The sequence below is a fragment of the Alosa pseudoharengus genome, unplaced genomic scaffold (genome assembly GCF_046254945.1).
Source record: "Alosa pseudoharengus isolate Yale_2024_CS ecotype anadromous, Long Island Sound unplaced genomic scaffold, YU_APseudo_1.1 YU_APseudo_1.1_scf_16, whole genome shotgun sequence".
Taxonomy (NCBI): domain Eukaryota; kingdom Metazoa; phylum Chordata; class Actinopteri; order Clupeiformes; family Clupeidae; genus Alosa; species Alosa pseudoharengus.
Genome location: NW_027468630.1, coordinates 33,543,595 through 33,557,498, shown reverse-complemented (window position 1 = coordinate 33,557,498; position 13,904 = coordinate 33,543,595). Strand labels below are relative to the sequence as shown.

General features: G+C 41.9%; 1 protein-coding gene across 4 annotated transcripts in view; it reads right to left on the bottom strand.

Annotated features, from left to right (window-relative positions):
• The window catches only part of dmxl2 (Dmx-like 2), a 47,591-nt gene extending 45,459 nt beyond the window's left edge, over nt 1–2,132 (bottom strand). For all 4 annotated transcript variants that reach the window (XM_076287809.1, XM_076287811.1, XM_076287810.1 and 1 more), the window contains exon 1: nt 1,745–2,132. In XM_076287809.1, coding sequence (XP_076143924.1) covers nt 1,745–1,831 — 87 coding nt within the window. In that variant the 5' untranslated portion in view covers nt 1,832–2,132. The remainder of the gene's footprint in view (nt 1–1,744) is intronic.
• Nucleotides 2,133–13,904: the final 11,772 nt, after the last annotated feature.

The window sequence follows — 13,904 nt, the reverse complement described above, 5'->3', positions numbered from 1 at the left end:
CAGGACTTAGAAATGCTGTCACGAAATCAAGTGTAGCACATTACCCATTCCTAGTAATTAATTTCCCATGTATAGGCCTACAGGAAGAATCACTGTGTGAGTCTCTATTCTAACATGCTCTGAATAAGCCTAAAAACAGAATTGCATTGTTTTCCTGTGCGATGATAATCTGTCTTTTACCCAATGCCCAACAAAAATGTTCAGATATGGCAATCTGTCATCCCTGGGCTACACTGGGATTTGAGTTCATGATTTTTATAAAAGTTGCCTGGCGAGTCTTATCATGCAAACATAACCCAGCATGGCATCACATAAGGTAGGAGCAGACTGCATGCTCCCAAGCACTACTAATATGAACTCCAAGACTGAGACAGCCTCACATGCTGTAGCAGCATTCCACAACACACGATTCCTGTTAGAGTTAGCCAGATTATTGTGCTGAGTATAAACTGGAAACCACCCAAGTCTAGAACACAGACTTGAAATCTACACTATGAAGGATCAGCTAATTAAGAGATGTGATGGCGACGTGACAACAAAACCTTTCCACTCTACCATCCACCCATCTTCTTGATTCTGTCCTGGTCATCACCTTCTTTTTGTTTTGATTGGCCAACAAGCCAGGGCTTGCTGAAAAAATGCATTGACTATGCCTGATTGTTTGGAGCTGCATGTATTATAGCCAAAAATATTTTTTTGTTTGAGGTTTCACTCAGTTCAATATTCCAGATAACTCCTTTTTCTTCCTTCCTAAAAAGATCACTGTAAACACAATTGATTGCTCTTCTTTTGGTAATCAAATAGGAGGAAAAGTCAAACAGACATTTCGTTAGTCGTGACAGGCAACCAAAATACGCTGAATAGGGACGATGTGATAGTCAACTTATTTGTGCTATTTGCCAACACTGGAAAACAAACCAGAGTGCCAGAGGTCATTTTTAGCTTGTACACCACCTCTTGCGAAGAACACTGAGGGCCAGATCAATGCTATTGACCTACCATACCTACTACATGAAAGAAGAATTTGTACCTGCATACATCACTACACAGACCTCTACGTCACTGTGCACAGCTGATGCCTGTCATGACAGCCACTTAAATGAACCACAAAACGCACAGACACCAAATGCCCATTCGAGCCCTTGCTACAGACGAAACTCTGTATGTTTCTTTTTTTGCAGTCGATGCTATTCGAAAGATTTTGTCTCGGGAATGGATGTTCGATTATTAGCATCTTCATGTTGGCTATCTTCATAGCTAGCCTATGTGGAAGGACGTGCTAAGAATGTAAGATCAGACAATTCTCTAGATATTGAGTCACATTTAAGGTCATCTTGCTTCCAGTGTATAATTTTAACAACTTCACTACATAGATTTGCAAACAAATATTTAGCTAACCAAAAATGGTCAGTAACCTTGAGCATCCACTATCGCCAAATGGCTAGCCAGCCATCCTAACGTTAACATTACATCCACTACCGTTCAGCTGTCACCCTGAATGAACGAATGAATGAATGACGATTAACATAATTATACCACCAGCAATTAACGTTAGCAATACCACGATGATCCATTGGCATTGTGATAAACATCTAATCACAGTGCTATCATATCTACCGTTACTACGTTTGACGTTTATGGAATAAGCAAGCTAGGATGGCTATCTATCTCTATTTGTGCAGATAGCTAGCTCGCTAGCTTAGTAGCCAACCATGTCAGGTGAACATCAACATAAAATTCCTACCGTGAAAGGGATGTCATTGACGCTTCCGACCGAATAACAACTGTCCCCGGGATTAACAGCTCCGGTTAGCACCTGGTGTAGATGCATTTTACCTTCTTCTTCACCAGTATAAAGATATTTAATTATTTACAACACGAACACTCTTCCACCCTCTCGGTTTCTCCATCTAGCTAGCAACTGGGAATCCCATCCGTCTGTCTCCGGCCTGACGGTCTGTTCTGGCTATCCCCTGTAACAGTAACAGTCAACTATGTCCTTTCTTTTCCAGTCATGGGCACGAACGAAATGTCGTCCCGTTCAACTGCACAGGATGCAGTCTGCCACATAAAGCTTTTAAATATCCCTTCCTACTCGGTGTCAACACGGACGCCCGGATTATATCATTTGGTGAATGACAGGATCTCTCTGCAGCGGCGCTAGCAGGCGCGTTCATGAACTTCCTAGGCACGACTGCAAGACCATAGAGCTGCGCATTATAGATAGCGCAACGGTAACTTGCGCAGGAGTCTCATTGATACCAGATATCACTTTCACAGTTCTGGCCATTAAAATATAATTGAATTCCAAATTTTAATAGTTATAGCTTTCTATAAGGGAAACAATTTGAAAATGACATGTTAATTTAGATTGTATCATATCTAGAGCTTCTAAATCTATGCGCATGACACCCATCTATGTTTGTGGAGCGCGCAGAACAGTGACGAGTACACACGCCTTCCTTGATCATCGAAATGCAGAGGGTTTTAGGCTAGAATAGTTTTGTTTTATTGTGTGTGAGAAATGTGAGAAACCTTTTATACTTATGCGACGATTCATTTCTACTCTCAATGCACAAGCCTATTGAATTATTGAAGATAGTTGCAGCCATATTCCTCAGCAGTTATATTTTACCAGACGCATAGGGAATTCCCACTCCCCCTTACAAATAATTTTGGTGCATTCTGCTGAAAATATATTACATGTTCCAGACATTGTGAATGTTTTTATAGGTTAGGCTACTACATGGGTGGCGTGAATGAATCAGGCTATTAAGCCTAGGCTTATTTGGTGATTGACCACCCTCACACACACAGTTTCAGACGTCATATAGGCTAGGGTGGTATTATTTCCAGACTGATTTCTATTTGTTGATGCTATGCTAACTTTCTTGCCTGAAATGCAGGACACCAAACTTCATGGCAGTAACATAAGTCATAACATTAAGTGAACAGTAGACCTAATGACCCTAATCATGTGAGGAAATGGATAAGGAATTGAATCATAACAAACAGTGGTGATGACTATTAGAAGGCAAGGCTATACTAAGACTGTGACATTAGAAAATGTCTCTTTAAAACACTTGGATGACATACTAAGGGTAGGCTACAGGCTTGTGCAAAATTCAGCATTGAATTGAGAATGACTCCTAAATTCTTGAATTTGAATTTAATTTGGATTGAGGTCAAAGGATGTAGAATTACAATTCGAATTTGAATTGAAGGAAGTAGAATTGAAATTCAATGAAATTTAAAGACATTCATAGTTAAACGTTTGGAGACACTTCCTGAGATCATTTGCATTGGGGGTTTTTTACACAGCAGTTTTTAGATTACATTATGTGCTTACAATTGCAAAAGGGTTCCCCAATGTTTTCTCAGTTAGCCTTTTAAAATTATATCAGATTAGTAAACAGAATGTGCCTTTCCAACATTGGATGAATGGTTGCTGATAATAGGCAATGGAGATATTGTATTAAAGATCAGCCATTTGTAACGGAGGCGACCCGAGCTAGCATGCTAGTTGCGCGTGTAAATCCTCACACCTCTAACCTTAAGAACTCTTCTAACTGCTGAGTTGGAAGCTTGGGCTTTTAGCTCAGTGGTTAGAGTGTTCGACTCCCATGCCGGTGTGTGTTGAGGTGGCAGGTTCGAGGGCTGTGAGCGGCGTAGCCTACGAATTACGACCTCTGTTACATTGGTGCCGTGACCCGGATCGGGAGTGAGTTTTAGAGGGGTGAGTGTATGGGATGCCAGCTAGCTTAGCTGTGCTTGTGGAACGTTGGTAAACCTCACTTCCCGACACCTCAGTGCTGCTGGCATGCTAGCTAGTAGCCTGGGCTTCTAGCTCAATTGCAGTGATGGACTTGAGTACATTTCTCTCAATTACTGTACTTAAAGCAACACCAAAGAACTTTCCCTCTGTCGCACGCACGCAATTTGTTTATCCAGCACCGGCTTTGCAACGATGTCCACAGACAAGGTAGAATATGTTGCACGATTTATGAAATTAAGATGTATTGCGACATCAGATGCAAGTCAAATTTGTAGTTTCTTATGTCTCATTCTATCGAACTACAGATCCGCTACCCGATCTGGCAAACTTGCATAGTGCGGTTATAGCCGATAAAGGGCCGCAAAGTGAATGCAAAAGTGCCGTTCACCCTGTTACAAGTTGATGAACCACTGAAACGATTTTGGAAACATTAAGATACAAAAAACTATTTGGTGTTGCTTTAAATCTCTTTTTCATGTATAGGCTATGTACTTTACTTGAGTATTTCTATTTACTTTTTTTAAAGTACTACTCCAGTACATTTCTAGGCCAAATATCTTACTTTTAACTCCACTACATTTTTTGACAGCTGAAGCTGAAGTTCCTTTTGGAAAATATACCAGTTCCTTTTGGGAAAAGTCCAAATACATGTGTACTTACATGTGTATTTTCTATTATGCGAGCTAGGCTTTAAATAATGGTGTTGCCTAACCTATGTTATTGTTATATCCACTATTTACTGTATCTCTACTATATCCACCACTGTTCAATAGTAAGCACGCTCGACTCCTGATCTAGCCTGGGTGTTCCCATGAAGTGGTGGCGCTAGCCAGGCTACTCCTGATCAGAGGTGCTGCTGTTTCGCGGGTTTGAGTCCGGGTGTGTGCAGGGCTGAATCGCGCAGGTTCAACACAACGCAGGTTACACATTTCTTTTTACAACAGTCGAGAACCCTTTTGCAATTATGTAAGCACATAATGTAATCTGAAAACTACTGCCCTGATTAAAAAAACAAAGCAAATGAGCTGAATGAATTTCATTGAATTTGGAAATATGGATGGAAATATAGAGCATTGAATTCAAGGGCTCTTTCCTCCTTCAAAGCATATATTTTTCATATGCACCCATTGGCATGGAGCTGTTCTTAATTAAAGCAGCACAAGTGCATTACAGCCCAAGCTAATTGGCATTTACCCCCAATTCATGACTAAGACATCATACCAACTGAGTCATCTCTTGAATGGATTATCTTTGCTTTATTGTCACGAAAGAGCAGCTGTAGAGTTTGCATGGACTTTTGATTTATAAACTACAGGATCGAAATTTTTCATGCCACTTTTATTTTCGTTTTGGCAGTGAATTAGCCCTAAATGAGTCACTAGTGAGTCATTAAAAAAAACAAATGCCTTATTCTTCATGTGATACTTAACTTAGAGGAAGAGACATACAGCTCTGTATTGCAGAGGAAAGGCCTATTCATAGAATAGCCTAATTTTACAGCTGTAGACCTATACAGATAGGGGTTTATGGGCATAGAGCAGTGTTCTGATCTAGCAAGAAGAGAATTGAATGCATTATAGATTTTCTCATTTCATGGATTGTTGCTAGCTTGATGTTAATCAGACCTCATTAGCTGCTCTGCAAAAAACAAGGAGGCTAACTCTCACCATTATATCAGAATAGCGCTTTTTATGTCATTGTTATTTTACTTGTTTGTTTTTCAGATCAAGGTATTTAGTGACATTTGTTTGTGTTGTCTTAACTTGTTTTGAAAGACAAGAGGGAGAGAAAGAGAGAGAGAGAGAGAGAGAGAGAGAGAGAGAGAGAGAGAGAACCTCAAGGGAATCCCCTGCAGCTGGTGTCACTCATGACACAGACAGTGGACAGATGTGATATGTTGGCCAAAAGCTCCTGAGCATGTCATCATTGTGGCCCAGTTTTTTACAGCAGAAGGTATCCAAGGATGAGCTGTCATCACCAATTAATTTGAATTTCACTAAAAATATGTAGGCTATGTGCTTCTATGTGCTTTAGGAGAGACTTTTATCACCTCATAAAAACAAGCCATAGGTAGGGTAAGTTATTCAAAGCAATTTCTAACACTTTTTTTCAACAGTATTTGTAACATATTAAATATTTCCTCACAAATCACTAGATCTCCATTCTCTTAGTACCCTGTAAAAAATGGTCTTCTTACACAGCCCTGGCTCCACGAAGGGGAAAGAAGCAAAGTGGAGGCTGGCCTGAAATGAACAAAACACTGTGTGGAGTTTCTCAGTGACCTCTGAAGGTAGGAGCTACCTCTCTGGTGAATTTTGTTTGGTCTTTGGTTCAAATATGATGTGAGTTGCTTTAGAAAAAAGCGAAGAAACATAAACATAAGCATAAACATAAGCATAAACAAACGCAACATCTTCTAGCATCACTTACCCTTCCTTTAATTTTTGATCCAACTAACTCCAAATGTAAACAAATTCCCATCATTCAGTGGGAGGTATGACCGCTGGTTTTGCCACATATGCAAAGAAAATAAAGCACAGTTCATGTTCTCTCCATCCCTTACTCCTGTAACTTTCTGTAAGCACAAGTCTGACATAGAAGAGAGAAAAAAAGGGGGAGAGAGTGTGTGTGTGTGTATGTGTGTGTGTGTTTTTGTGTGTCACATTTGTGTGTGTACAAATTTGTGTGCACTGCAGTAAGACAAGTCTGCACCAAGAGAGAAATGATCCTTTGGATACAGCCTAATACAGGTCCATCTGAAAAGGATCCCATTAACGCCCGTTTCTGAACTTCCCATTGTACAACTTCCAGGAGCGTAACCAGTGGTGAAATTAAATTTAAATTGGTGCATTAAACTCTTACCAAATATTTTCAGAAGTGCAGCGAGCACATCTTTCTTGACAACAAAGGTTTTAAATGCAGTTGTTTACTCAATTCCAAAGAAAATACACATCAATATCTCTTTAACCCTGTTGCCATCACTGCAGCCACTGGTTGAGTTGAATGTACTGCCGCATAAGCAATTGTGATTGGATCCTGGGTTTTTAGTGATTCGGAAATGGCCGCCAATGGAATCCTTTCCAGACAGACCTGCAGAGCAATTCAACAGGTTTGTCTGGGTTCACCCAGGCTATAAAGACGTCCTGTTTCACTGGAAAAAATAAAGTGACACAGATGCCAAATACCCTAGTCATTCTTTAATGGCAAAGACAAGAGACTACACAATTGAAAATTATTTGAAATGTGTTGACCTCTGTAAATCAGGGAGTGGCTATACAAATAGGTATTCCCTTGAAAAAGCCCTATTTAGAGTTATGATAATTAACAATAATTAAGAAATTCCAATCAACTGGAACTGTAAGAAATGTTCCTGGACAACGACCCATGTTTAGTTTATGTTTGTCTTATGAGCAGCGGCCTGAGTTTGGTTCTTGTACCCGCCATAGTCTGTTTCATTTTGGATAAAAGCGTCTATGTGCTTTCAGACCTAGGTGAAAGTCTGCATGTTCTGCAGATATCAAACTGTTCTGTTCATGTGCGTGTTCAACCATATTCGACCTGTTCAACCATGCGGAGATTCTGTTAATGTGCGTTGGTGTCGTTCCATGTTAGATTATTCAAAAGGCATGACAGGAAAAAGCCTTTCTTGCCATTGAATTCCAAATGTAAATGTCTTACATCACAGACATGCTATGTCCTTACTCTGCACCTTACTCACATCTCAAAACAAAAGGTGACTGGACCTCTGTAGCTGCCCCCTTGTATGTACAGGTGTCAACTCCTTTTGTGCTATATAGAAAAGTGACTTGACTTGACTTAAAAGGCTAAGGTTGCTCAATGCTTTTGTGACTCTGTCTGGAATTGAGTTCTGCTCAGATGGGAGTGAAAATTGAGCAGGAGTGAATTTTTTTTGGCAACGCATGGTGGGTTTGGCGTACATAGAAGGATGATTACCAAAAAGAACACCATGCCTACTGCTAAGTATGGTGGAGGGGCTGTAATGTTGCAGGGCTTTTTTCATTCCAAAGGCCTTGGGAACCTCACTGGGATGCATTGTACATGATATCATGAAATACCTGGTTATATTAAATCAGAGTCGGAGTCTCTGCCAAGACACTGAAAGTGGGTCATGATCGGATCATCCAGCAGGTCAACTGTCCAGATCAACACAAAAATAGCTAACTGAACATAAAATCAAGCTTCTGTCATAGTTATCTCTTGTCCCTTGGTCTGAAATCCATAAAAACCCAGGGTGAGCTAAAGAGGAGAATTTATAACTAGGCACGCAGACAATCTGGAGAAATTCTGTAAAGAAGAATGATGGTCTCAACGCCCCTGCCCTTGCTATTTTCCAACTTTAGGACATTTCATAAGAGAAATAGCCTATATATATATATATATATATTATTATTATTTTTATTTTTTATTATTATTATTATTGTGCAGAGTACAAGTACATAAACAACAAAATGCATTTTGCATCTAAGCAGAAAAAAGCAATGTACAGTGTAGGTAGGTAGGTAGGTAGGTAGGTAGGTAGGTAGGTATACTTTATTGATCTCCAAGGGGAAATTCAAGGTCCCAGTAAGACATCACACACAACATACACTACAACATAAACAGGATGATAAAATAACAAATCCACATGATTAATAAGGACAGTAAGGACAGTATAAACAGTATCTGCAGTGTATTAGCAGTAACCTTATAAAAGCAGAATAGATATGGATATGCAGTATGAACAATGTATGAACAACATACAGATATGTGCAGTGTAGTAGCAGTAACATTATAAGAGTATGTAATTCATCGATACATTGTTTTTTTGTCTAAATTGCCAGAAGATCATTTTTTTCCCTTTGTCTTTTTACTCAACTTTACCAGGGGTGCCAATAAATGTGGGGGGGTGCTACATGTATCCGTGTGCTTGTGTGTGGTTGGTTGCCTCTGTGTGTGTGGCCTCATCTGAGCCAGTGCTTGATAGGCCTGTTGTCGTGTGTGTGTGTTTGTGTGTGTGTGTGTACTGTGTACTGTGTTTGTGTTTGTGTGTGTGTGTGTGTGTGTGTGTGTGTGTGTGTGTGTGTGTGTGTGTTTGTGAGACCAAATGAGACCAATTATACCATCATGCCTTAATCAAGTTAGTCCAGTGTTGCACATCTGTTTGTGTGTTTGTGGAGTATAACAGCAAAATCATGTATGTACTTCATGTTATATACTATATGTCACACTAGTCTCAATACAGTTCCTTGGAAATTCGAATGGCCTCTCAACAGCACATTTGTAATTCTAAGTCAGTGTCTGGGACGTGCAGGGTAGCAAGATATGCTAATGTGCAAGTTCACAGGAGCTGCAAAAGCAGATGAATAACAAAATGGACACAGTTAAAGATCAGATGAGGTTAACATTATCACAAGGCTAAATCATCATAGAATAGAGGGCCTACCTACACCCTTGTTAAAATATATACATACACATGAAGGGCACCTTTAACAAGATTAAAGTCTTACTTATTCCAAGATGAGGATCAGGATTTTGCAATAGATGTACGGGCTGTGACACTGTTGTAACAGGAGCAGACAATGGAATACATGTGCAAGTAAAATATAGCCCAAAACACTCTGGCAAAAATGGGACGTAACATGTATGATTTGTGTTTTTCATGGTTCTTCGAGTTCATTTTTCATGTGTTTTAGTTCACACTGCATTCACCAACAGGCTATTTGCCTCTCAGGTCATACTTACTGTAATTAAAACCCCATTCATCACCTTTGTTTTCATTTGAGCCCTGTGTGCCCACGCCAGATTGTGCTCACGGTGTCCTGGTCCAGTTAGCCTGTGCTTCATCTGCAAGATTGATTACATCCATTTCACACAAGTCTCATGCTCGCTGTCTCCTGTTTACACTGAGACACGGTGAGTCCTGCTTATTGTGCTTCAGCAAGTAAATCAGTCCAGTGCTTTCCGTCTGGCAGAGAATAAGAAGGATTCAGCCATTTGAACTCTCTCTTTATGTGCGGCGATCATACCTCTTGGACACAACTATTTGTCTCATGCTTACGAGATGTTTATTTTATAGCAGTCATTCATCTCAAGCTTTTGTGGCAACTTAACTGCTTTTTGGATGGTTTTTCATTTCAAGGATTTACAGCACACGACCATAAGACCATCTTACCACCAGCACATACTGTATTATGTTGGGGTTTTTTCAGAGATCCGATTTGATTAGCAACAGGACATCCTGCCAGTGAAATTAATTTGACAGATGAGAGTAACCTTTCTTTCTGTATTGTTTCCATATTCAGCTGGAGCGTAGACTTAAAAAGGAACAGGAATATTGCAGGCTATTAAGCTTGTGCTTTTTTCCACTTGCAAGGAGACGCAGAGAGGGAGAGATAAATGCACTGTCACCTCACTGTTTTTCCACGGCCCTTGTCACAGCAACACCCTGATAAGGCCTCCAGCAGGATGAGGAAGCATATAAATACACATACTATATACATACAAACATACATACACATACATACATCAGGAAGGGGGAGTTTAAACTCTTCAACCTTACGATTTCACTTTCCAATTAAATTATGTTAAGAGCCTGAATGTCAACAGTGGTGGGAATTATTATTCATTATTCATCCCTTTGTTTGGCCAGATCAGGATGTATTTGTTGTCTTTGAGTTAAAGGTTCCTCTCCATTGAGAGATAGACATGTTGGCAGGATAATCCCCCAGCTTCTAGCCAGTCTGTGGGGCTAAATCGAGCTCCTGTGTAGTGAATCTCCATGGATATGAACAGATGGTATGAGAGGGAGAGAGAGAGAGTGTGTGCATTCCTTAGGTAGCACCTAAGTGGGGAGATCAAGGGCTTGGCCTGATGCCGTGTGGCAACAGAATCTTCACCGATCTTCGCCTAATCCTAGCCTATCTTCAGCGGGTCACTAGGTTGCCATGGTGAAATGTAGTGGTCAGTCATTCTTAAGGCCCATTGGGTGTGCAGAGGGTGGTTTCTCACCGTTGATCATATGGGCGGGAGGGGGAATGCCTCTGTCTCCCCCTGCGTGGGATGTTCCCCTCGGGCCTGTGGCAGAGTGGATTAATCCATGTCACTGGACAGCTCAGCTCAAAGTCCGGTTCTGCCCCGAGGAATCACATGTGTCCTTCAACATATGACTCTGTGGATGACATGTAGTTGTAAATGCACACAGATCCTGACATTGCCAACGCAAGCACAGTTAGTAAACCTTCCTTATGCAGTTTGTTTACAAACAGCATAACATGAGATATCAGTGAGGAAGAGGGAGACTGACAACAAGAGATCAGTCAGCTCTGAAAACAACATACTTGGTTTCCTCATTAGCCTGGAAAGAACATCTCTGGTTTTGACATGGATTTTCCCCACAACATCAGCACTGCCAAGCGGTCTTGCCCGACCCGAGGCCTTCTATGACCTTGAAACCATTATTTACTTGGCAGGGTAACACAGACAACAAAATCTCCACAGCGGGCTGAAGTTAGACGGAGTAATATGTCAAAACACAGCTAGAATAGTTGAAGAACTGAATCATTCAGGGCTACAAATTAGCTCCAGAGCCAGTGCTGTAAATGTTGCATTAGCAGATCTTACGCTGATGTCAGAGCATTTACTTGTAAGGACACTTGGAGTTCTCTCATCCTTGATTCACTGCCATGACTGACTCACAACAGCAGGGCTAAGGTCTGAGCGCTGAGCAGAATTTAAAGAGTGTACAGCCCAGTCTTGATCATAACATCTTATCTGTGAGGCGTCTGCTCCTGCACTCCTGAGCTTTTTCTTTCTCTTTCTTTTTCTGAAACCGATGACGGCCCTGCAAGTGCATGCAACATGCTATCACTGGCCTCATCTAACACAAAGCACCTCTAGCCAATCCCTCATTATCCATAACACTGGGTTAGGGCTACTCTACTCTCGCCTGGTGGCATCGTACTGGTTGCACTGACAGTTCGAGTTAAACTTAATCCTGTGGGCAAAGACATTTTGTGTGGCCCCTCGGGGTATCTGTATGTGTGTGTGTGTGAGTGTGTGTGTGTGTGTGTGTGTGTGGAGGGGGGGGGGGGGTGGCTGGGGTCAGGATGGCATGCAACATTGGCTCCTTTAAAGCACTAGCAGTGACCTAGATGTACCACGGGGTCTATGCTGTTTTTGCTCCACCACTACCAGGCCGACTGAGAGCTGATCTAGTGCAGGGATGGCTGCTGCTCGGTGGCACATGAGTGAAGGGTGCTGCTGAGCCGAGGCTGGACTTATCAGCCCCCTCCCCCGTCCGTCCCCACACCGTTATCTGTGACAGAGCCACTGGGGAGAGGGCAGCAGCAATGGCAGCGCGGACGTCTGTGCTGTTGATAAAACTGCTAAGTCATAGACCCTGGCGTCTCAGGGAAGCTTGGAAGAGCGGGGGAGCTTGGATGTGGAATTCAAAAGCACTCTGCTTTTATCTGCTCTGATAATGTGGTCTGGCATTCTGTGGACATTTGCTTTCTGGCAAGCGTGCCAAAAAAGGTGGATATTCATATGACTTTGAAATGCTTTACACATCACATCTTTTCCATCCTTATCCAGTTATCGATTTACTAATCGGACTTAGTTCTGTATCATCATTATTTGTCAGCTATATATTATAAACATAATAAAGGTTGAGTGTAGAAAAGAGATAGAACAGTCCTACAATATTTTTCTCCTGTTTTAGTGAGTAATGTTTCTGGTAGTACAGCTTACCATAAACCACATCTATTCTGTACAACCTTTTTAATCTGTACTTTATTGCTAAAAAAATATGGTTACTGTGTCAGAAAGAATCAGCTTTCACTCAGATTTACGGCACCGCCTGCCTTTTGTCTCTCTCTTCCCTGCCGTGTGCTGGGCAGACTATGGAGAGCTGACATCCGCGTGCTGATGTCTGCAGATGGGCCATTAAACCCAGCTTTGTGTCTGCATCCAGGTGGAGCCACGGGAGATGACATGAGTCTTAAAACAGCAGCGCTGTGTGCTGTGACTCAGGCCCCATGCCACGCTTGGTGCAGTGCTCACATAAGACCAAACACATATTCCATCATCATAGCCTGAGCTGGGTCTTTGACTTGTCAAAAAGCCAGGCATAAAAATAGAGACTTTTACCGTATATCACTTTCCTATGTACTAGCCCTCATCTTAGTATTAACATATTCATTCCAGTGCTGATATTCCTTTGCATAATGTTCAATAATGTGACAATTGTACACTCAGTTGCTGGATTTGCAAGCTATAATTCTGGCCATAGTAATTAGGGAGCCCAACCCTCTCCCATTTGTGTAGTGTCAAAAAGGCAACAGCAGATGGCACTATACCTCCAGGATTGAACTGTTCAAATCAGCCAGACAAACAAGACCCAATATGAGATCACAGCTTTAACAGTTTTATGAGATGTAAAACCCACTTAAGCTATATCACTGGTGTTGATATTTTAGCAGGTGCAAGAGCATGGCAAATCTCCTCTAATGCGCACACATTGGAGGGGGCTGTGAGGGGACAGTTGGCTTTGGGTCGACATGGTTCTTGCCAGACCAATCTCTTTTGATTCGCAGGCACAGTGTTGTCCTCGACCTCCCGCCTGGTTCGTCTGCCAGTAGCCCTGTGTGACCCCGGCTGGGCTGTGGGCCACGGTCCTGCCGCACTAGGCGACCTCACACATGCACGCGCCCTCCTGGTGAATCACAGCTCTACCCCGCGGGTCACAGACCCTCCCCCTGGGCTCGCCAGCCTCACACTCCCATGCTAGCAGTGTGTGTGTCTATTTAGTGACTGTGGAGGACTTTATGCTGGCATGGTACAAAGACACATGCACACACGTACACACGTACACACACACACACACTGTCTCTCTCTTTCTTTCTCTCTCCCTCTCTCTCTCTTTCTCTCTCTCACACAGACACACACACACACACTCTCTCTCTCTCTCACACACACACACAGACAGACACACACACACACACACTATCTCTCTCTTTCACACACAGACACATACACACACACAAACACACTCTCATGTGCATGCTCCCACATGCGCACACACATACTCTCTCTCTTTTTTTTCTCTCTCCATCTCAAACACACACGCACA